Source organism: Nannospalax galili, unplaced genomic scaffold (assembly GCF_000622305.1).
Source record: "Nannospalax galili isolate Female #2095 unplaced genomic scaffold, S.galili_v1.0 scaffold9, whole genome shotgun sequence".
In the NCBI taxonomy this organism is placed as follows: Eukaryota; Metazoa; Chordata; class Mammalia; order Rodentia; family Spalacidae; genus Nannospalax; species Nannospalax galili.
In genome coordinates this window covers 3,121,914-3,147,571 of record NW_008360332.1, presented here as the reverse complement: position 1 = coordinate 3,147,571, position 25,658 = coordinate 3,121,914, and the positions used below count along the sequence as shown (strand labels likewise).

The 25,658-nt window shown below is 39.0% G+C and overlaps 1 protein-coding gene across 19 annotated transcripts in view; it reads right to left on the bottom strand.

The window, feature by feature from the left end:
• Positions 1–25,658, bottom strand: part of Adgrl2 (adhesion G protein-coupled receptor L2) — a 189,784-nt gene that overhangs the window by 144,265 nt on the left and 19,861 nt on the right. For all 19 annotated transcript variants that reach the window (XM_029560275.1, XM_029560259.1, XM_029560264.1 and 16 more), the window contains exon 2: positions 8,564–8,736. In XM_029560275.1, the coding sequence (XP_029416135.1) occupies positions 8,564–8,636 (73 nt within the window). In that variant the 5' untranslated portion in view covers positions 8,637–8,736. The remainder of the gene's footprint in view (positions 1–8,563; positions 8,737–25,658) is intronic.

Below are 25,658 nucleotides of genomic sequence, written 5' to 3'. Positions count from 1 at the left end.
CAGTGGTATTTTAATTTACACTTCAATTTGTACCAGTAACAGAAGTTTTCCTTTGCTTTGTCTCTCTGTTTTACCTATTTTTTCCTATTATTAATCATCTGGTTTTAACTTGATTTTATACCAATTTTACCTGCTTTGTTAACTAAAATTTGACTCATAGGAAATCAGTTACCATCCATTCACTTCATTTTAAATTAACTAAAGAACGTAAGGGTTGAGGATGTCCTAGCCTGAGTGAAGCCCTAAATTCAATACACAGCACAGACTTTAAAAACAAAAAAAAGGAGAAGATTTCAGCTGTCACTTAGTATGAGAGTTAATTCCTGAGGAATTAAAATTTCAACTTAAATATTAGAGTTACAGGAAAGCAGAAATGAGTAAACATTTAACTGACATCAATATATAAGGATTTTTCTGCCCTAAAATGCAGGAGCTTAGAAAAGGAAATAGCTCCATATCAACAAAACAGGGGCAAAATGTGAAAAAAAAACTACCTACATGGAATAAAATTGTGATAACTGTTAAGCCTTTCATTATTGTTCTAGTACAATATTTTCTCAGGTTATATTTTCATAAGCAATTTAAGCATTACAAATATACCCGGAAAAGCAAGCTAGCAGACTCTTCATACTAAAAATGACAGAAGGTCATTATCATCAATGAATTACAGTCATCAGAAAAACTGAAAAAGCAACTAACCAAAAAACACATCAAAATTACAACCGGCCAGGGGCTGGAGAGATGGCTCAGCAGTTAAGAGCACTGACTGCTCTTGCACAGGACCCGGGTTCGATTCCCAGCACCCACATGGCGACTACAAACCATCCTTAATGCCAGTTCCAGAGGAATCCGAAGCCCTCTTCTGACTTCCGTGCACTTACATACATGTAGGCAATACACTCATACACATAAAATAAAAATAATAAATAAAATAGTTTTTAAAAAATTACAACCAGCCAACAACTGAGTACACAAAAAAATGTTTTATCCTTACAAATAGCTCCCATTTACAAATAGATGAATGACAGCCTGTCATACTCCAAATCATTATCAATAAAATAAGTAGAGACTGATGTGCTCCTGTACTGCTCATCTGTGTGTTACCTTAGAAATCTCAAGAAAAGCAATTTGGAATGTGTCTAAATCTCAGATAAAATAATCAAAATTCCAGGATTTCAGCCTCTGGAAATAATTGGCTATAAAAGAAAATTTACATATGAAGATATTTATCTAGTTTATACCTGAAAGAAATTAAGAACAAAGAACTGGAGAGTGGAAGTGGGGGAGTAAATAATTCTTTAATGTATACATAATAAATTTCACAACAGCTGTTTAAGTCCATTACCTAATACAAAATGGCATAATAATAGATGTAGATGAAGAATTTATCTTTGTTTTCATGCATGGTTTTGTTTTAGCTGTAACACCATTATGCATACTGAAATGCAAAACAAATGTACCCAAGGAAACTGAAACCCAAAGGTCACAGAAGTATAAACAACTTTATATTTTTATCTTTTTTTCCTATCTTTTCTCATGAAGATATGGTCCATTCAAATAAAAAACAAGAAAGTGAGAAGAAAATACTTTGTAAGAAAAATGAGCTCTCAGGCAAGAATTGCAAGAGAAGAGAGTCAAGCCTAGGGGAGTCCCATGCTGATAAGGAAAGACCATAAATGGTGCTTTTGCATCCCGAGAATTCCCTTCTCAGCTTTACATTTTAGCCAGGAGACCCCGGGGCCAGACTAGGTATTCTCTTGGATTCACATCTGTCAAGTTGACAAAAGGCGTTCCGACACAGGGTTGATAGATGCCAGGAGATATTCACTAACCCACACTGATGTCTAATGCATGTAGCCTACATGGCTGTCATATGTCACTCTGTCACGCAGAAGTGGTGAAAAGAAAATAAAGAGTGCCACAGGGTACAGAGCACATGTTTCACCAAGATACCCCCTCGGTAAGAGGGAGGATAAATCAGTTCTCAAGGCATACCGGGGACCCATGAATAGTTACGTTCAATCATTCATGTTATCATAGATACTGCAACCCAACTAGACAGCAAATTAAAAAGTGAAAAGGGACATTAATTCAAAAATAAAGCAAGAGCTTCCTCGAAACTGAAACTAATGAATGACGAATAATTAACAGAATTAAAATGAAAGTGCTCAGAATGTATCCTGTGCTTTTAACTGAGCCACCTTTAATACATTATTGATTGTTGCCAATGTAACAATAACTGTGATAAATGCTTAATTTGCATGTAAAAAAATCAATATTTCTAAAATGTATTCAACTTTCAGAAAAATCATACCATGCATTTACTAAATGCCTGATGAGGTGTTTTGCACCAGAAAATGAAGGCTTGCAAAAAATAATTAGCCAAGGAACATAATGCTAGTGGGTTTGAGGGATAGTAGTTACGAGCATCACACTTATTTATAATACTTTTCACCAGCAGTAAAACAATTCGTGAATCAAGAGGCTGCAGCTAAACAATCTTTTCCCAGGACCAGAGAAAAGGAGATAGGATGGAATAGAAAGCAGGAATTAAAAAATCAGGAAAAAGTAAGAATCGAGCTCTTTAATCTTCATTTACGGAACATCATATTTTGACAATGAAAACTGCTATACAAAATGACAAGGTCCACTGGAACTTTATACTAATGTATTTTATTAGTTTTAATGTTTGTAACTTTAAGTCACATCCAGAACAAGTTTACCTTGATCTTGAATCTCAGTAATTCGGTATTACATTTGGTTTTTGCAAGATAAGATATTAGCTCATACAATTTATAAGTGACATTAAATGAATATTTTTAATTATACACCATTATTTACGAAGAGCACCGTTACAGTCAAATTACATTACACTCATAAGAGACAATAAAGAATATTTAAGGTGTCCTAAGAGCAATACAGTTAAGTGCTTTATTTCTAAAAGAGTAAAATTGCATTAGTCTACACTAAAAAAAGTCTTTTTTTTAAAGTAATGCTTTGTTTCGAATGGATGCTAATTTACCTAATCTATGAATTTAAACAAATGCGATGCCACGAACAGACACAAAATTCCTATTAATTTAATGGGAGTTCTGACTCCCATTAAATTTAATGGGAGTCATACAGTCAAATCCCCACGTACCTTGCTGAAAATTTACATCATAGACATCCAGTAATCAAACACACTGAAACGAACAAAAGTAGTCAACTTTGCTAGACTATGGAACCAGGAGTCCCCACTAGAAGTCAAGACAGCATTATCAGAGCAGTAAGGCCAAGGGGTCACTCCCTCAGGACAAGGTCAAGGCAGTCACAGAGAACAGACTTAAGGAGAGGAACATTACCAAACAGCGCTTTCCCTGACACTCCTGTTATTCTTGCAATTTTGTGTATTTAATTTTTTACTTTTTCTTATTTTGCTGTCAAAATGAGTTAAGAAAACAAAACAAAAAATTCCTTTTCAAAGCCGAAAATTATGCCCAAGGAGACTGATCACTAGAATTAATACAACCTGAGAAAGCAGATTCTAATTCCAATGAAGCAAATGGCTATGAACTTCTAGAGTCATAGTGAATAAAATCTTGTTTTTTTTTCAAAAAGTTACAGCTATGGCTGGAGATAATGTTAATGACAGAGTGCTTGCTTTGCTTGTATGAGGCCCAGGTACTATTTACACTATTATTCCAAAAGCTCCTTGTTCCCTCTCTTGCTATTATGATGAGGTCTTCAAAGACTTAGGGTACTCCTGTGGTGGACAAGGACTGACTGCTTACTGGAAACCAGACCTTGCAATCTACCGGTGAAGAGGGACCTCTCTGACCTTGGGAAGATAACCAACTGTCTGTGTGTGCAGGAATGTATGCAGGCTTGTATGTATGCAGAGTTTTCATTATGTGTATGTGAAGGAAAGAAAAACTATATTAGTCTAAATTCTTTTAATCTCCCTTTAGTTGAGCAATGGAGAATTTCTTCCACCAATTTCAGACATTCTGAAGGAAATATCCATGTACCAAAGAAGTTCTCTAATTCATTTTAACCTTATACCTGCTTTTATTCCATGAACTACATACTGAAATATCACCATTAATTCAAAAGTCATTAGAAAATGTGCTTAGAGAATTTGAATGTCCCTTTAAAAACTGGCATGAAACTATTTCCACCACTCTGCTGTCAGATTCTCTTAATTAGTGTAAACATGTAAATCAGGATCCGGCATTTGCACCTCCTGTAAAATCTTTGTAACTGGGATAAGCAACAATGTACTGAGTTAATTATCTGGAATTCAGACATATGAGGCCTAAAGAATCCTTACTGCATTCGGAGTCCCACCTGAAATCCCCATTACTGACTCTGCTACGGAGCTGCTATTATTTGTAACCTGTCACTTGAGCAAACCGTCGTACGTCTGACTTATGCTTACCAGGGCTCCATTACACAGCATAATCTAATTCTCTAGGACACAAAAATTCAATTTACTTTCCTACGTACTGATACATGATGCCTTGGTGGGTTATCAGGCTTATCAAAATTGGCCAAAATAATCAAAGCACACCAGGGTCTCCACAGAACTGACTTCTGAAGGGCCCCGGGTTAGCTCTCCAGATATACCATCAACTATATGCAAAATTTACAAACCATTTTCAAAGGACGATCTTCATACAATCATTGTTTATTTAGAGATACTAAACAATTTTCAAAAATACACAGTAGACTCCAAGAATAAATAAAGCACTGTTTCTATTTTGTAATACAAAACAATCACAGAGATAAAATGATAAGCAAACCAAAGATAATTCAAGCAACTAAAATTTCATGTGATTCGTTTTTATCATGCTCAAATATTTTAAATGGGTACTGAATGTGTTCTTTAATGTGCACAAGGGGAGGTGAGAATGTAGCCCAGCGGCACGTACTTCCCAGCATGCACGGGGCCCTGCCCTGGGTGCCGTCCCAGCACCAAAAATACCATAAATAACAATAGGGGAATATGTACAAAAAATAAGATATTTTTACAAGATCTGTCTAAACACGAAATGCCCAGCTTTCACAAATTTGGAAATCTACCTCTCATAGGGTCAGATACAGAACAGATTCAAATATATAAAAAGTCTTCACACTGATGCCAAAGCAAAACTACCTACCCAGGAGAAAAGCAAGCTCTGGAAAAAGGAAGGAAGCAAGGCCCATGAACGTCTACAATATATCAGCGTCCTGTGGGGTTTTGCTTTCCCACCCTAAATCAATAGCTATTAAAAAGTTTATTGGGGGCTGAAGAGGTGGCTCAGTGGTAAAGAGCACTGGCTGCTCTTGCAGAGGACTCAGGATGAGTTACCAGCACCCACATGGGGGCTAACAACCATCTGTGACTCTAGTTCCAGAGGATCTGACCCTTCTGGCCTCTACAGGCATGTGATGCACTAACATACATGCAGGCAAAACACTCACACACATACTGGCACACGCCTTTAATCCCAGCACTTGGGAGGCAGAGGCAGGCAGATCTTTCTGAGTTTGAGGCCAGCTTGGTCTACATAGTGAGTTCCAGGACAGCTTGGGGCTACAGGGAGACCCTGTCTAAAAGACCAAAAAAAAAAAAAAAGTAAGTAAAAATTCTTTTAAATCTTATTTGTGGATTCTACTGAAAAGTTGAAATCCTGGCAAAACTAAGGTAAATATTGGAATGAAACCAATCCTGGCACCCTTGGCAAGTACTTTCCCATGTGTGGCACGCCTCCAAGGCTGCACTTCGGAATGACCTGGTGGACCCCAGTGGGCATTTGAGGTTCCCACACCCCTGCAGGAGAGCTCAGCCCTGCTGTGCAGTTCTGAATGTCAAGTACCTGCTCAAGGTCACCACCCAGTTAAACAGGAAACCTCATCTGAGCCTGTGCACAAGGACTTAGGGACTGCTACAAACACTACTCTCCATATAATTTTAAAAGTTTAACAGTGGGGAGATGGGTCTGGGCTGTGGGTAAGGGAGATTGTTGAGTAAGCATGAGGACCTGAGTTCAAATCCCAGGAGCTACATAAAAGGCTAGATGTGGCACAGGGGGCTGGTGGGGAGAGAAAAGCAGTGGGACCTGCTGACTGCCAGCCTAGCTCCAGGTTCAGTGAGAGACTGCTTGTCAAGGGAGTGAAGCAAGGACCCACAGAGCAAGACCATAGCTCTGTCTTTTGACCTCCACACACATGCACCACTGCATGCCTGTATCAAGACAAACGTGTGCACATACAACATACATATTCTCAGACATGCACAAAAAATTTCGGTAAGAAAATTAAAATAAGCTGAGCATGGCGATGCATGCCTTTAATCCCGGCACTCAGAAGGCCGAGGGACAGGTGGATCTTTGTGAAATTGAGGCCAGTCTGGTCTACATTAAAATAAATTTTCTATCTTTAAAAAGGAAGAAAGCAACTATCAGGTAAGAACTCAGAATGCCGAATGGCCAGAGTGAAACTCCATCTTCTGTCCAGTGCCCTTGACACCTAGCTTTGATTGGTTTTTCTCAACAGGTGTTCACGGGTCATTATCTGGTTTCCAGCAATAAAGGACTACGGTATCAGGAATGCTTCTTCTAAGACAAATTTGGGTGCCAGTGCTGGGCATTCTCACTGTGCTCGGTGGGATGGACATTCTTAAAACCAGCAGTGCAGCTCCCTCCCAGGCTCTTTTTTGCCTATAGGAGGGAAATTCCTTCAAAAGTACCCCCCCACCCCGGCCTGATGTGGCAAAAATGAAACTTCTCTTAAGAGCGTGTATGAATCCTGACCCGGGTGACACTTGAAATAAACCAGCAGCATCATATGAAAAAGTCTCTATGTGCTACGCCCCGACCAGGCAGAGCTCCTGTGCCAGCAAAGTGCTCTCTATCTTGATTGGAACACTTTTCATTATTGGACTAATGAGCCATTGGTCCACACCTGGAATCTTTTTTAAATGTATAAAAACACTCAAATATAACAGCAGGAATTCAGATAGTGTTTTCCCTAAAAACCAGATGCAAAATTATAGACCATACATATGATTTTCATAACAATCCAAGCCTGAGATTCATATTTTTAAACTCCGTTTCTCATTATATCACCATTCATTCAGTCATATTACATTTGAGGTTTCCCTATCTTCCATTGTAAAGCAAAAAACTGTGTCATCTTCAAAGAAGAGATTAGCCTGTATGTAACTTTTAAGTGACATATCTAAGTGAATACTGTACATATTCTGAATACAGAAATATTTTTAAATATTTCTAGGGCCAGCAGGATGGCTCAGACAATAAAGACACTTGCCACCAACCCTGACAAGTGGATTTCAATCCCCGGGACCCACATGGCGGGAGGGGAGCACTGACTCCTATAGGGTGTCCTATGACCTGAACAACATGTACCATGAGCTCCTGCACACAGACACACACACAGACACACACACACACACTCATCCACATGCAAAATAAGTAAGTAACAATGTAGCAAAGGGATGTGAATTATCTAAAAAGTAAAATATTTCAGGAGGAAAATGATAAAATGTAACTTTGGAACAAGTCAAACAAAATCCTTTCAGCAAAATTAGCATGCTTGTCTTTGAAGCGTATTATAAAGACAATGAAACAATACCCTTCTCTGTGAGTGACACTATGCCTCTTTTCTACGATCATTTAAATTCCATATTAATATGTAAAAACTGGATCACTTTTAGTACACATAAAACCAATGTTATAATTCCAAAACTTTTTTCAATTCTATTACATTGAGACTAAGGGAGTAAGTTTTATTTCACAGGCATTTCTGAAAGATTTTGTAATTTAACATATCTTTATGCCAAATATAGTAACTGCTACTATGTACTAAGATCTGAAAATCTTAGTGCCAATTGACTCACAGCCTGATCTAACAAGGACCTTGATAGGCATGATTTTCAAATGCAAATATTGAAGGCTATAAAAATGGTATCAGAAAAATTCCACTTAGTAATTAATACATGATCATGCTAATTATTTAGAAGCACATACCCACAGGGTAATATTTACTTCCTTGCAAATTAAGTCATTTTTGAAAACTACACTCACTGCCATTTCTATATTTAAAAAAATTTTAAGGACGGGGTGAGCAAACTGGCATGTGTGAGGCCCCAAAATCACAAACATCTAATGCAACTGTGCTTAAGAAAAATTGTACATCTTTCTTAATTTTCATAGTGTAAAGAGTGTGAGTGTGTATGTGTATTTATACATGAGAAATTTTATTTCAGGTTTAGCAGAAGAAAAACTGAAGCATCATAACAAAACAATTCTATTTTTCTGGAATAGTCAACACATATAAAGTGAGCCTCTACCTATAATAGTAGGACTATTATTACTATATTTTACAACCTGAAGTAAAATATAAATTCATTCATCTAGTAGTACTTCCATAGCAGTTTAACAAGAATAATTCAGCCACCAAAATGTAAATGCAATACCTATTTTTAAAATAATAAAATAATATCCTAGCCACTTTCACATACGATTGCATCCTTCAAGTTCTCCTGGGCTTAAGAAACAAAATTTAAACTGTGCCTTACCTTCTGTGTTCGGTGAGAAGCTGATTATAATGATAAACCACAGACTTCGCATTCTGCAACCAGAAGACACCATTATTGATCCTTTTAAATATTTTCTTTGTATTCCTTAATGAATCTAGTTATAAATGCCCAGCTTCATCGAACCCAAGAGTCTGCATCATTGATCCTCATATCTGAAAAACAAACAAATCCATCATTTGTTTTATGACCCTTCCATGTCACAGAAAATGCAAAAGTAGCAACTCTCTCCTTCCTTCCCTCTCATAAGAGTTTGACTCCATCCCCAGAAGGCTGCTCCTATGTACACTGGCTATCTGAACACACTAGAAACAAAGCCCAAGAAAAATACACAGATCATCATAGTACTTGAATTCATAAAACAGTTATATAAATTTCTAATAATGAGGTTCTCTTAAGAAATACAAAAGCTAGAAAATCAGCAAGGTTAATACACCTGTCTCTCTGTGACATTAATCTTTGGATCAAAGTACTAGCTTTAGAGTGTTTACTACCTCTAAATACATGTGCTTTTGTTTGTCATAGTAATGGTGGTATAATTTAATATTTTTCCCAGTTGTCTTGCAAGATGGATGATGGACTGCAGACCTCATGAGTTCACTTTTCTAAGCAAAGGTGCACAGTTGTTAATATGTGTGTTCTTTCAATACAGGCATTCAAAATACTGCTTTCAATGGTTATTTTCCTGCTAATTACTCACAGAAGGAGCAGTTAGTCTCAAAACTACTTCATTTTAATGTGTTAGTCTTCCTATCCTAGATTTTCTTTAAAGGTTGGTGTAACTTAAGATTAAAGTAAATCACTGAGTCTATTGGACCCAAAGACCATCAACACTGTAGTATCAAGGGTTTGGTGGAGGGTCTTTTCTAAGACAGTGTCTAATTCTAGGCTATGCTGAAACTTCCTGCCCCAACCTCCTGAGTGTACTGCAGGTGAGTGCCTCAAGGCTGGCCTGCATCATTTTTTGAACAACTCGGATAGAGACAGCAATACCAATCCAGGGCTGGTCCTCATTTTGATGAGCCCTGATGGGATTCCTTTTTCCAAACTGGAAGGCGGACAAAAACAGCACTGTGGCTTAATCAAGCATCCTCAGATCCTAAGGTCATCACATGGAACTAAGGCATTTGTGGTGTTCCAACCAACTGTTCGATTTCTCCAGCTTAGCATGAGAAGTCACAGAGTAAAGGCAGGCCTTACAGTAGCATAAAGGAAGGCAGCTCCCAAGCCTCCTGATCTAGCATCTTACAGCACAGAGATCACTAAGGGGCCTTACAATGCTGCAACTAGGATTGTTGTGCTTGATGTTGCCTGGGGAAAGGGTAGGACTTAGAGTTCAAACCCAGGGCCTCATGCCTGCAAGGCAAGGCTTCTAGCCCCAGCCCTCAATGAAGAGCTTTCTAAAGGGATGAAAATATCAACCCCCCCATTCTCAGGTTGTATGTACAGCTCAAATTAGACCAATTCTTAATAATTTAGGCGTTATCACTAAAATGTAAAAAATAACTCTGAAAGTCAGATTTCCCTGAGAACTGAATCCTGTCATGTCATCTGAATTGCATGTATGTGCCCGAAGCGCTATGTATCGGACAGGATTCTACCGTAGTTCATCCCATGGCTAGTCATCACTGTGATGTAACTGCAATGGGAAAGGGGTCCAATTCTGAGGGTTTGAAACATCTACCAAACTACAAAGGCATTGTTATGTCTCATTGACACATGTACCAAAAAGCATGTAAAAAAAAATTAATCTGAATCTATTCTCTAGTATTTAAATATAAAACCTGTAAGAGTTACAGATGAAACTAGTCAGATATTTCTATTATAAGGAGTTGGTTTTATCATATCTGTAGTTCAGGAGATACAACTGTGTCTGTACATACACCTCCAGGACCCATATCAGTCCCAGTTTTAGCTCTGTGGAAACGTTAACGACCTTTTAGGTATGACAGTAACAAGGGAAGCTGTGGTGTGTAGTACACAGGTCTAAGAACAACTCACAAGCTTTCCTATCCAATAAAACAAAACATAAACATAAAAAGGCACCATGCCTCCTCTTCTGAATCCCAGAGACACAGAAAGAACAATAATATAACAAAACTAATCTGATGGAGACACGGTACACCTCCACGCAGAACTATCTGGCTCGCTCTGTTAGCCTCTGTTCCAAGTTCCCACGGGTTAGTGAGAAGACAGCCTAAAGTGAGCCTGCCTTGGTAAAGTTTCCATCCCAAAGCTGAAAGTTACTCTACATTAGATACACAAATCAACAAGCTAATGGCCTGGCACACTGCAAAGGCTGATCAGTCCATACTTTCTTACACCCTACAGTCTCTTCAGTGTGAAGCAGGTGAGAATCATCTCAATATGCACATGAGGTTTCTTAAGTGCTACAGTGAAACGGAGTCTTTTGGACTGCTCCAAGCTCAAAGAATTTCAACTGTCCAAGTTTTCCTAGCAAAGGGCCCTTTCCTCTCGGCGTGCAGCACAGGCAGCTTGCCCACTTGTACAACTCTCAGACCCGTTCCCACTTTCTCAGAGCGATCCAAGAAAAGTCTGTCTTTGGTCACCCACTATTTGAAAGAGTCCTTGTTTGTGGGAAGAAAGGGAAGGAAGAAATCAAGGACTGAGGTCTGCCTTGTAGGAAACGGCTGCCAAGATAGGAAGGCCTGTCTGAGGGAGAGGGAACGGGAGAAGAAACCACACAACCAAGACCTCTATTGTGGTCTTTGGCCAGCACACACTACTTCAAGAACAGATTTTACACAATGAAATTCCGTGTACTCTTAAGGTTTGAGAATGCGAAACACAGTTTACAACGTACACGCCACTTGACTAGGACACTCAGTGTAAATGTTTCTGGCAAAGAGAAGAATCCGGGATGTACAAAGTCATAGCTTCTTTTATACAAATAAGGCTGGAGTTCATTTGCCTGTGCAGTAAGTAAAAAGAATAATAAATTTATTTTTCTCATTCTATAACCTATACCCAATCACTCTCATATCAAATAAAATTATTTCCAGAAGTCCATACTTTGAGTGCAATTTTGAAAATGAAGTCAGAAGATTTTACTGCTGTGATCCAAATTAAAAACAACCCTTCACTGAACAAATGTTAATGAAAACTGAAATACTCAGTAAACCTCAATAAGCTAAAGATTAGAGTGCCTAAATAAATATGGTGAATATAATCCATGAAAGCACTGCTCCCAGATAGGGCTGGAGCCTAAAGGTGCTCACAGGCACAGGAGGGGCCGGACCCATCCTCCAAAGCCCAACTAGCTGCGAAAACAAGCTCAGGAGCACCTCACAACGCCCGGCATGCTCTGCAACTTGCAATCTGAGGAGGCTGAGGCAGGAGAATCACACTTTGAGGCACATCTGAACTATAAAAGACATCCTGAACTTGAAAAAATTCTCACAAAACAAAGCAAATCCTAGGAACAAAAGCAGACATGATGGAGGCAAGGTGGTGTGCCTTTAATCCTTGCCCTCAGGAGGCAGAGTCAGGCGGACTGAGGTCAGCCTGGTCTACATAGTGAGTTCCAGGTGAGCTAGAACTAGGGAGACCCTGTCAAAAAAAAAAAGCAGAAATGGACTATTAAATTTCCTTTCAACAAACAAAGATTACATTGAATAATCTCAAATTAACAACCTATTTGCATTTAGATTTTCAGAAAATCTTCTCAGGTACATCAGAAAACTTAGCCTGACATGGTGATGACCCTTAATTTGTCTTAGTAAAAAAAATACAGACATTTCTTCTTTAACACTAATCACGATCTTCAAAACATCCACGCTATTTCTAGCAGACAACCTACTATGTTTCTGGCTCATCCTCCAAATTAGAAGAGTCTAACAATTTCGTTCTAATCTTGTTTCTTCTAAACCACAAGCCATTGTGTACGTTTTAAACCTCTGCCTTGACCTCTTTAGATCTAAGCATCCTATTACTCTGGCATGTAAAAAGTCAATTAATGCATCATTACTACGAAACCTTGCCAGCTGGGCAGCAACTTCCAGGAATACGCTTCAGCACTGCGCACATCCCGACAGCCCTACAGACTCTACTTACAGTGTACACTGGGCTGTGGCCTTTCAGACAGTGACCTGCTTTGGTATTTACTAGCTGCAATAAACAACCCGGTGCCTTAAACTGTCAGCAAAATTACTTAAAAGAAAAGCACCAATGACCAGTTTTCAGTCCCATCCTTAAGTTACATGACCAGGAAATCACATTTAGCCTGACAATGTGATGCTTTTTTTTAACAAGTGCAGAATAAATTAAGCCTAACCATTGATAAGCATCATGAAGTGGATTACAGCATGCATAACTGGAGGAAAAGAAAGTTTAACTAAAATTGGCTAAAACTGACCAACCAAGGTGGGTTTTCTATGAAAAGCAAGGTCACTAGAGAGTCCTAGACAGCTTTAGCTCTGATTTCCACTCAGAGACGCAAACAGCAGTGAACACAGACAACTAAGGTCAAACAGCTACGAGCCTGCAGAGAGCTGCGAGGGGATGCGCGACCTAAGCGTGAGACGCCCCAAAGCCTCACCAGTCCCTGTGACCGCACACACCACTCACGCTGCAGAAAATGAAGCAAGCAGCCCCGAGTTAGCCCTAAAATGTTACTCATTAAATATATGTCACGGAATCTGCAACTGAAACTCCAAATACAAGAGGGGAGAGGGGAAGCAAAACTGCATGAGCAGAAAAAGGACAGCTTTACAAATCAGTCTTTGCGTCTTATTCCCACTGTACAGTTATAAGCATTCTGGGACAAGATTTCCCAGTTCCAAAAAAAGGGGCAGCTGTTCTGTATTTTAAATAATGTAAATTCATAACAGGAAATTCTTCATCTCTATCCTGGTAAGGCACGGTTAGTATAAACAGAGCTAAACCTCCATCAGGGTCTTCACTTTTCAGACATGGTTTCTGTCTCATCCATTACAGGCAGGCTAGAATCAGCCCTTCTTGCTAACATCTGAGCAACACGAACACCTCTGGGAGTTTTCCATCAATAGATCAGCTGAGCAAACCTTGGAAATCACTCATGGAGAGGTCCAGACACTTCCTTAGGTTTGAGTTTCCTTTCTTCCCTCCCCAACAACAGCATTATGGGTGGAGGTGGCATTGCTGAGACTCTAAAACCACCACGTGGCCAACCAGCGGTCACCACCCTTTCTCTCCCTCCAATTCCCACAGACACTGGTATAGGGCCGTAGCTTCTAGAACATTTTAATTAAGCAGCTTATGCTAGAGTCCCCTTAAGAGTCACGAGTGGTCTTACCCTTTACTGAAACTTCTTCACTGTGAAGGAATAAATCTTCCTCTGCGGCTCAAGGGGCAGAAAGAGTTCGGGAATTCTCGCACTTGGCCTGCTTACGCTCTCACCTAGGAGTCTTGCTGAGCCTGCAGAAGAGGCCGGAGCTGTGGATGCCAGGGCACAGTCGGGGCAGGCTGCCACCCTCCCCATTAAAACCCATCCAGTTGAAACGACAAAAACAAATAGCTGTCATTCTCAAACCAATGTGGGGACATTTTATGATGTCACAGAAGTTGCAACTGAAGCTTCAAATAAAAGAGGGGTAAGGGGAAGCAAAACTGCACAAATTTAAAAAAAAATACTAAATTGTATACACTGGAAAGCTGACTTCAACTTTTATATTAAGAAATGTTATGATTGCATTTGCATTTATTTTTAGGAAAAAACAAAGATGACTGCAATACAGAAGTTGGGATATTTTTGCCAGTTTGGAAAAAGGAAAAGCTAGGTTGTTTGATGGTTGGTTGACTGGTTGACTGGCTGACTGATTGATTGATTGATTGATTGATTGACTGACTGACTGACTGAATGACTGACTGAGGTTTGCTCAGACAGAAGCACATGTAGCCAAAGCTGGCCTCATCCTCACTAAGTAGCTGAGGGTGGCCTTGAACTCCCAATCCTCCTTCCTCTATCTCCCCATTCTGCCATTATAAGGATGCACCACCACATTTGACTCAGAAAAGCTATTTTTATTTATTTGTTTTTAATATATTTGTGGGGAATGTGTGCGTGTGCGTATGTTGTGTGTGTGTGTGCCAGTGTGCCTGCACATGTGTGCAGAAGCCTAACATTGATCGTGGGTGTCTTCCTCAGTCACTCCCCATTTCATTGAACCTGAGCTTGTCAGTCCTGGCTGGTCTAGCTTGCCCCAGTCTCTCCCTCTCCAGCCCGGGGACCACAGGTCCTACTCATGCCTAACTGGTTTTTGTAGATGCTGAGGATCCAAACTCTGGTGTTCATGCTTGTGCAATTAGTGCATTACCCACTGGGCCATCTCCTCAGCCCCACAAAAGCTCTTTTTAAATGTCTGTTCTCGCCAACTCAGACAACCCAGGGCTGCACATGTTCTTACTTTTGTAACAGTCCAGAAGCCTCATGTCATTTTTAGCAGAATACACTAGTATAAAAGAGTACTTTCTGAACACGCACTCCATGTGGATGCTGTTTTAGCCACCTATCACTAATCCTTATAAAAATGTAGTGTCATTGCTATAAAGGTCCCAATCTGAGGCCCCTCCAGTAAGTTGACTGAACTCACTTAGCTATTTAAGTGGAGGATAGAAGTCACACATCAAGGCTAAGGAGGAAGCTGAGGACTTTCCCCATCACTCACCGAACCATTCATACACCAATACTTACTGAGTATCTAGGATTTGCTAAGTCCTGAAGGATGATAGAGAAAACGCCTCATCCAGATGTAGATTACATTCTAGGTCAAAAATAACACATCTGGAGGACCTGGTTTCAGTTCCCAGCACCCACATGGTGGCTAACAACCATCCATAACTCCAGTTCCAAAGGACCTGACACCCTCTTCTGGCCTCTGATGTCACTGTACAACATGGGTGCACTTACATTTTTGCAGGCAAAATACTCATACACATAAAATAAAAATAAATAAACCACATCTGACTAAAGATTTTTAACTACCTAGCACATACTTAGGTTGCAAAGTAAGTTAAACTTGACTGACAAACTAAATAATTTATCTATATATTATCACATGTAATTTTCACAACCATCTTGAGAAGTACTTTAAAGTGAGAAACCTAAGACTTCTCAAGGACAGTAAGTGAACAGCAGGGCTGGGGATGTGCTAAAGTCATCGCTGCCACTAATGAAGTTCATCAGATAAACCAACTTCTTATAACCTAATCTTTTCTGTTAGAATGAAAATATAAATGAAGTCATTTTAGGATCATGAAAGTGTTTAAACACCAAAAGAATAATGAGCTGATTTTCAAAATGTTTACACAAGCAAAACTAACATCCCTTAGGTAATGATAACTACATATTAACTTAATTTTTAGTAGTTCCAGTTGAGCTACCTTAATTTTACTCATTTGTATTGCTATTTAAAGCCCTAACAATTACATGGTATGAATTAACAAATTAGTCTAGACTGATAAATCTTATGAACCAAACTACCTCACAAGTTGCTTCTAAGTCAGAAAAACAAACATAAATATTTCCTCCAATATATTTAGCAATGCATCTTAATTGTCATAGAAAGAGTGGGTTAATCATTGCTTAGGCAAGTATAAAAGAAAACTGTCAGGTGGCACACAGGATTCATCTCATGTCTGGCCACTGCACTGCATCCTTTGTTCATAAATCATTGTTACTGGCCATTCCTTGAATCAATATTCAAATTCCCTTCTGGTCTATGTATACAACCACTAAATGAAATAATAATGACCCAGAATCTGTTGTGTATTACACCATCAATATCACCATCAGAGATTTCTTAGATGTAATAAGATAATCTGAGAAAAATACATCAAATAACTACAAAATCCATACAGTAAGAGACCACCCAGCTGGTGGCTGGTGTGTAATCCCGGCATTCAGGAGGCGGAGGCTGAAAGACTGCTACAAACTCAAAGACAGCACATGGGCTACACTATGAATTCCAGGGCAGACTGGGATGCAGCGTAAGACATTGTCTCAAAACAAAGCAAACAAAATACCAAAACAAAACAAGGATGAACAAACAAGAGAGAACACACAGCACAAAGCTAAATAAAATGCTGACGTACAGCATATTAAGCTTTACAAGAAACAATGCAGTTCATTTGAAGCTATCAGTCTAGGCAGTATTAGATAAACTTACACTTGTTCTTTGGTTTTTTGAGACAATCTTCCTGTAGCCCCAAATGGCCTGGAACTCACTATGTAGGCCAGGCTGGCCCTAAACTCAGCGAGATCTGCCTGCCTCTGCCTCCCTCTCAAGTGCTAGGATTAAAGGCACCACAATGCCCAGCACTAAACTTACACTTTTTAGAAACTAAAGCAGCTATGTCAGCACCCCATTTGCACGTCACGATCTAGTGAGCTCCTAGGAACTTCTCATACTGATTGCTGAAATCCAACCCTATTTATTTCTTTTACTTCCTGTTAGCTATTCCTGTGTTATATTCTAAAGGAATTATTTGAAAAGTCTAATGTAGGATTGCCACCTTCAAGAAGTTAAAAATCTAAGGAGAGCCGGGCATGGTGGCCCACACCTTTAATCCCAGCACTTAGGAGGCAGAGGCAGGCAGATCTGTGACTTCAAGGCCAGCCTGGTCTACCTAGTGAGTTCCAGGACAGCTGGGGCTACAGGGAGACCCTGTCTCAAAAAGACCAAAAAAAAAAAAAATTTTTTGTATCCAGACATAACTACAGGAACCAGGATAATGGAAAGGAAACAAGGGGGGAAAAGAAAAAAAAAAAAACAAAAAAAAAAAAAAAAAAGAAACCTAAGGAGAATTAAAATATACTAGAAAATACCAAGTAGAGAATATTCATAAAGACTAATTACTAAATTCCCAAAACTTAATAGTAATGAATATGTTTCCTACTAAAATAAGAAGAGTTTCTGCACCTGTAATTCTTCGTCTTGGACACTTAGATCGGATGATACCAACCTAAAGGGCAGCCCAAAGCTAAGCTCAAGGGCACACTTAACCCACCCCATTGAGGGCTGAGACACTTCACAAACATCTGGGGCTCAAGTTCAGCAAGTGTATATGTGCATAGGAAAAGCCATAGAATTAGTTTTTTAATTTTCCCTCATAGACTTAAGGTACTGGCTTCCCCTTAAGTGATCCTGAAGCTACTTGGGACATCTGCAGTTGAACCGACCTCCTCCTGTACTGGCAGAGACAATACACTAAAACCTGGCACTGGGCTCACAGATTCCACTCAGCCTTCCCAGAAAAACTAAATAATCAAAAACCAACATGCCAGTAGAGACTTAGGAGAGCAGCAGTTCCTCAAGCTTCACTGGAGTTTAAACTGCCAAGTTCCACACCTTTTGTATCTATGATAGATTATTTTGATGTCTACAAATAAAACTCAAAATAAGTTACTTTTTTTGAGTTGTAGAAAAAGCAAAAGTATAAAGTATTATTAAACAACTAAGTACATTAATAGAGTTAAACAATTCATTTTGAGCCTACTAAATGAACAGATTTGCTGTCTTCCAAAATGAGACTTAGATTTATTAGTGGTTAATTTCTCTAAAGAACACTGGGAACCTAGTATAGCCTGGGCTAAATGAGTGAGGCTCTGCTTCCAAAGAGATTAAGGCAAGGCCAGAGAGTATTTGTGGACACAGGTGTTCAGAAATAATAACAAACTGAGCCATTTAGAATAGCTGTTAAATATTTTAAATTTTAAAACAAAAAATGTAAAAAGAACTCAAACTTATTAAATTTTCTAGGTTAATGCAGACCTACTCAATCACAGAGTTGGAGGCCTGAGGTTTTTAGAAAAGGAATTTCCAAATTTAAAATGTAATTTTATAACCTCTATTCAAATTTCATATAACACTAAAATAGTAATAAAACAATGACAGTAAACAAAACGAAACAGGTTATAAAAACAAACAAAAATTGACTAGAAATTTAAATAACCGCAAGACTTCCTCATCTGGTAACTAATGTGCAAATGTAGTAATGATTTCTTAAAACATTTTAATTTGGAGAATTTTGAAGGCAAAAAATAATCACTTTCTGTTGTTATCTCTCTACATACAAGGAGAGAACTGTATGGCTCCCAGTACTTGAAAGGCTGATACAGGGAGCTAGCCTGAGCTACAGAACGAAATCCTGTGACAGAGAGAGAGAGAGAGAGACAGAGAGAGAGAGAGAGAGAGACAGAGAGACAGAGAAAGAAACAGACAGACAGATCCAGAGGCAGGCAGGGGCAAGGTGGTATGCTAAAATCCTAGCAACTGGGAGGCTGAGGCAGGAAGACCATACGTTCAAGGTCAGACTAGAGTAGACAGTGTGATGCTGTCTCCAAAAACCAAAAAGAACAGCAGAAAAGCTACTTTAAAAGATTAACTAGCCGGGGGCTGGAGACGGCTCAGCGTTAAGAGTGCTGACTGCTCTTGCAGAGGACCCAGGTTCGATTCCCAGCACCCACATGGCGGCTGCGAACCATCCTTAACTCCAGTTCCAGGGGAACCCAAGCCCTCTTCTGATCTCTGTGGCATTGGGAGACAGGGGTGCACTCACATGCAGGCAATACACTCACACATAAAATAAAAATAATGTTTAAAAAAAAGATTAAGTACCCATGGTAGCTAGCACCTCGTCCAATCTCTTCAGTTTAAAATATCAATTGTTTTCCACTGTGTTGGGAAAAATATAATGCAATAAGTGTGCAAACTAACTCCATATAATGTCAGAGCAGGGCCCAGGTAACTTGTTCTATAAAGGACCAGAGTTAATAGTTTAGGTTTTAGGAACCCATACTTTCTCTCACAACTGCAGAGCTCTGCCACTGCATACCAAAATGCATAAAGGAATAAGCATGGCTGAGTGCAAGCTGCCCATGGTTGGCCAACCTGTTACTGATACAAAAGTCCAAACTAAAACAACTGGACATAGGTGAGCCCTATAATGGGCTAATAGCTGTAGGAGTGTGCCCAAAGGCCAATCCACCTTAGTCTGCTGTTTTTAGAAAATAATCTAAAAGATTACATGAAGGTACTGGGCATGGTGGCACATGCCTTTAATTCTAGCAGAGGCAGGCTGTGAGATTGAGGCTAGGGCTAGCCTAGTCTACATGGTGAATTCCAGTCCAGCTGGGCTGCAGGAAGACCATATCCAAATTTTAAAAAAAATTCCAGTAAAGGTAAGCAAACCATGCTAGAATGAGAAAATCAAAACAAAACCCCATTATACTGATCAAAACGAATGAATGTACCACTGTATAAGTAGCACATAGGTGCCACTAACAGCGTTTGGGGGGCGAGTTCCAGAAAATAGAACAAAGGACATCACCACAATAACATGTTATTATCTGTTTGGCATGAGAAAACCGAAGTCCAGTGGAACCAGCACCTGGAGTCTCAACACTGGTGAGGTTTGGGTAAGATCCGTGAGATATTCTGAGTGTGATGGAGAAAGCTTCTTGGGACAGCAGCTTCCAGCCCTGAACAACCTACCATTGTTGACAACCACTCATAAGAAATGCTGTTATCTACCCTAGTTCCACTTGTATTAAACAGGAAATGGCTAAGTCCTAATTTGCTGACTTTCTTTTCTATAGCTAGGAATTCCACAAAGCACTGACTTTACTCCCAACTACTCTGAGGTCATCATTATCATACAATTTTTTTTGTTGAAGGGAAGTATTTTTAGGTTTCTTTATTACTCTATCCAGGACTGACCCCTCCATAAAAAAATATTTGTTTTCACTATTACAGCAAACATGATATACCGCAAATCTAATACTTCACAAAACGTAAGCTAAACACACAATTCATAAAAGCAACGTCTTAAGTTACCACAGATATCCCATTAAAGTAAATGAAGGCTACACTGTTCTACCAATATTTTATATATATATGTATATATATATATATATTAGACAAAAGAGTAGAGATGGTTACAATTTTTTAATAAGAGCATTATATGGTAGTAATAATCTAGGCATTTTATTGGAAGTAAAGTGGATTACTGTAAATGAAATTTTAAAATGTCCTTTCCATTTTACAGATAACACAAAATGACTTTTTTTCATGTCTCTGGCGATAAGGATATATTTGCCACACATTTAAATGGTGCCTTCACTCTTCCCTTCCAGGCTCATGAATTAATAATTCACTGCCATTAATCCAAGAAGATGAACGATAAAAAGGTGAAGGCACATGGGCCAACCGTACACACAACCTCTTTCAGCTCAGTGAATACCTTCCTACCAATTACAGCGAAAACTTTTTAACAGTTTCCACTAGCGTTTTTACAATCTAAGTAGCAGCTTATACACACACAATTTCACACGATTCATTCCTAATAAATCTCCTGCTGGTCCCAAACAATCATTCTGGGGGATTAAAGCACAATGTCTGTTAGCATTAATAATGCTTTATACACCATGTGTTTAAGAAACCTCCACGCCTCTGATAGTCTTTGGAAAGTCTTCCAGACCAACATACTGACATAGAATGAATGGCACCTCTATCTTTCAACGGCTAACTTACTCTAACAAAGAAATATATTAGTGGGAACTAGTAAAAAGAAAAACACTGCCTCTACAACGAAATAAGACTTTCTTTGAACCCAGCTTTCTAGATATAAACAGATATACATACACACTACTGAAATCAGCCCAATCTTGTTAGTTTTTAAAACCAAGAACCCTCTGAAGCATCATTTGGGTAAAATACAGCTCCATTAAGAACGCAAGGTACCTTATTTGAAGGTGTTGTGCAGGCCCAGCTGCAATAATTCTTTTCATCCTGAAATATCTTAATCTCTTTCCCATTCTTTTAATTCTTCTCCCTTAACCTCTTTCTCTCTAAACTTCTACAGAAATCTCAGAGCTTATCTCCTACCCTCCACAGAGCTGCCAACTTCCATTAGATTAATCTTCTAATTTCAGTCAAAACCATTAAAACATGTGATGCCGGAACGGATCCTACAGATCATTTTTTTTCATATGAAAAGAAAACAGGCTGTAATGGCTTGACAAGTGCAAAGCTCAGAACGCTGTCTTTTTTAGTTGCAGATGTTTTTTTGTTCCCCCCCCCCAGGTACATATATTATTACTGTAATTTATTTTTTTAACAATAAGGAAATTGCAACTGGGGCATGCAAGGGGGGAGGAGGAGAAATTGAAAAAGTCAAAAGTAAAATTAAAAATTACACTAGTAGGGGCTGGAGAGATAGCTCAGTGGTTAAGAGACTAGCTGCTCTTGCAAAGGACCCAGGTTCCAGGTTTGGTTCCCAGCACCCACATGGTGGCTAACAACCATTCATAACTCCAGTTCCAGGAGATCTTCCACCCTTTTCTGGCCTCCTTGGGTCTTGTATACAGGTGGTGTACTTCCATACATGCAAGTCAAACACTCAGGCATATAAAATAAAAATAAAGAAATTTAATTTTTTAAAAAACCCAAACCAACCTAACTTCAAAAATACTTAACCCAATACTCTGCTTGAAAATTTATTTGTTCCATAATTCTGAATACACCAGTCATACACTTTTATACCTGACTTGTTTTTTTATATCCAGGTAGTATTTCTCACTTTTCCACCTAAAAAGTATTCTATACAGACTTGACACCACCTACAAACCACTAACACCAGGGCAGCCATTCAGCCAGGAGCAAACTCCTCCCCCTCCCCAGACTCCTCCTGACCTTTCCTAGATAGCTGCTTTTGGATTATTTTACATCAACTCTCCAAATAAGTTTTTGATCTATTTTTTTTAACTCTTTGATTAAAATTTTCAATGTTTATCTTTCCTTAACCTAAATCTTTTGGCAGTAAAGCCATTTTCCTGGCAGGGAGGACTGCTGGTGTAGGCTTGAGTTGCCACAGAGACAGCAGAGGCAGGAGGGTGGCAGTTCCATTCTCTCCGTGGGCTATAGGGTTCAAGATTAGCCTGTGCGACTTAAAGACCCTGTTTCAAAATAAAAAGTAAAAAGAGGCTGGAGATCTAGCTCAGTGGTGAAGAGCTTAGAATGAGGCCCTAGGTTCAAAGTAGGACCACACACACACAAAAAAAATGGTTTTCTGGATACACACTTTCGTCACTTTGTTCAAGGTACTGAAGCTGGTACCTCAGGCAACCCAAAGATGTGAATACAGGCTCTAAAGTCAGTGTAGTGATGAGGGTTAGTGTTCCTATACTCTTGATTATAATGAGTAGTGAACCCACTGAAAACTAACGCATGAAATGTACGACAATCAACTGTCAGAAAAACATAATTTTAAACAATCTTTTTTTTCATTGTATATCTATCTGAAAGTGGCTATTCTTTCTACGCAAAATGTCCTGTAGTACTTTGTTTTATATACTCTGGTCGTCGTAGGCTTACTTACTGGGTATGCCTGTACCCTTTTTGGCATGTTTATGCTCTTATTTCCGCCTGCAACCCCCTCTGCCGCTTGTCCTTTGCCCAAAGAATTCCTTTCCCAACCCTGCTTAGGACTATCACTTGATTATCTCTAATTGGCGCCTTGGTTAAACCTCCAACACACACCAGGGAACAAAGCTATTTTTAACAATGACAGAATGCGCTAGCCATTATCAAAAGGTATCTGAAGAATCATTTTCAGAAGATTATAAGCTAATTGAAAACAGACCTCGTGACCAGCTCATCTGTGGCTTCGAGGAGTGCCAGATACGTTCGTAATGCTTGGCAACAGGCGAGCACACGGTAAACGTTCTGGAGAGAAACCACAGAGAGGAAAAGATGAAGGAACAGAAGGAAGGACGGACGGGAAGGGATGGATATGTGTAACAGTGGTGAGGAGGTTGGAAGCCGCAGGAACGAGCGTTCTTCTACACTGGAATTTACAGCGATCCTTCAGAAAAGAGATTTTTCTAAGCAGGACTATTTTTCAATTAGATACGGAGGAGTGTGAATTAATAAAATAGAAATGAGCATTTTATCAGAAAGATGAACTTAGCCGTATTTGGCATAAAGTATCTTATCACTTCCATCATTTATGAGTCAAACACATTCCTCCAGAGAAAGGTTTAAAAGCAGAGTGCCCTCAGCAGAAGGTTAAGGAGACAGAAGCACAAATTTGCGAATGAAACAAAGCCTGCAGCTCAGCTCAAGCCCAAACCAGCAGAAAAAAATCCCTTGCATGACTTTAAAATGCTTCGTCAGAACTGCAACAGTATCTACACAAACAAGTCACAATTTAAAGCAATTTGGAACTGAAGGACTGATATTAGATGAAGTTGTTTATATTGACTCTTCTAATTTTGCTTTTAAATAAAAACTGAAATTTGTAAAGATGAAGAGATTAGACATTCCTGTGGTAAAGTGCACTAAAAACCTGGTGACTTGTTTTGTTCCTTGCAAAAGTCGTTATTTCCATATTCACATGTTTAATATATGGGAAAATACTGTTTCTTTCAATAAAGCATCTCTTTAACAGTGAACTGTCTTTGAACATGGCGATTGCCTGGCATGAACGAGGCCTCTGAATTCAATCCCCAAAAGGGGGGGATATTAATTTCAAAACCAGACCCCCAAAAAATGAAAAAAACTTAAAATTTCTATTTTTTTCTCCCCAAACTGCTGGATCATTAACCACTGGAGGGCTATCTCACCTCCACATGAATTAGCAGAAAGTTTCACACTAGGGCTTTTCCTTCGGCCTTCTGTCATGACCATATACTTTCTCTAACACACATAGCATTGTAGATCATTGCTTTTTAGTGTTTATGATTTACAAAGACTAAAAAAATCATGGTTACTTTGAAATCTTTCCAGCACTTGTAACCTAATCAACAATATTTAAATTAAACAACATCGACAATAAATCTAAGCACCTCGATTACAAAAAAAAAAAAGCCTGAATATAGAACATAAAATTTAAAAGATTTTAAGAATTAGGTGGTGTAAACGGTATAATATCTACGTCCGTCCTAATTCACTAAGGCATGCTTCTCCTGTAACACTCATCAAAACTGATACGAGGAACTGTTCTGGCATCTCATTACTGAAAATCCTGAAACCCTATAGCCTTATGTACAAATTTAGATTTTATTAATACTTTAAATCAAACCATAGTCTTCAGTTTCATATAATGCAATGGTAGTTGTCTACTATGAGCACAAGAAAACAAAGAAATTCTAATCAGGTTTTAATAGAGGCATCTTGGAAGGCAGGGAACCACACCCCACCCAAAAAACCATCATTTCACAATTAAAAGATAAAGATAATGTACTGGTAATATGTAGTCACCCACTGAATTAAAAAACTGTGGACAAATGGCTCTTTGCATACCAGAACATGTCTCTGATGTCAAAAATCTGGGCCACCTGTGTTACAGCCACATGTAAAATATTAAGTGTCGTTTCAGAGTGCTCAGTGACTACACGTTACAGTGTTTATTAATAGTTCAAGCATGGAGTTGTAAAATTTTATCAAAACACTTCTTTCTATATTTTCTTATACACACGAAAATGCCATTTTTATGGATTCCAATTGTTTTTTTTTTATAGTTTCCTTAACCAACTAAATACAATGAAATTCACACTTCAACATCCACAAGACTACATAGCTCACCCTCTTTAGTTCATACTGATTACCTGGTGAGTATTTTGTCTTCAGCATGAGTGATCCTTTCCGGAAAAAGGAGCAAGCCAACATCCCAGGATTCTGCTCTGACAAGAATTCCCTACTGGCTTCCTTTTAAAGCTGTTAATATGTGGGAGGATCCTAACGTTGGGGGTAATCTAGGGGCAGCCAGCGACATTGAACTGTGACAGAAGGTCAAGGGAGAACTGCAAAAGAGAACTCTTCCTGCATGGTTTTTGTGCAGCAACTCCATCAGATACCGGATTACAAAAGGAAAATGAGAAAACTGTCAATTTTACTTAACTGCACAAAAAAAGGCGTCAGCAAAGGTACTGATATTTTCAGGTAGGGAGACAGCAACACTTCCTGCTTCCTTTACCAGATATCAATTTTAAAAATCAATCACCACAGTTACTGATTTATGTGTCATCTATGGTAGTTAAATGAGAGCATTTGACAATGAGGGAGGGAGGGAGGCGGGG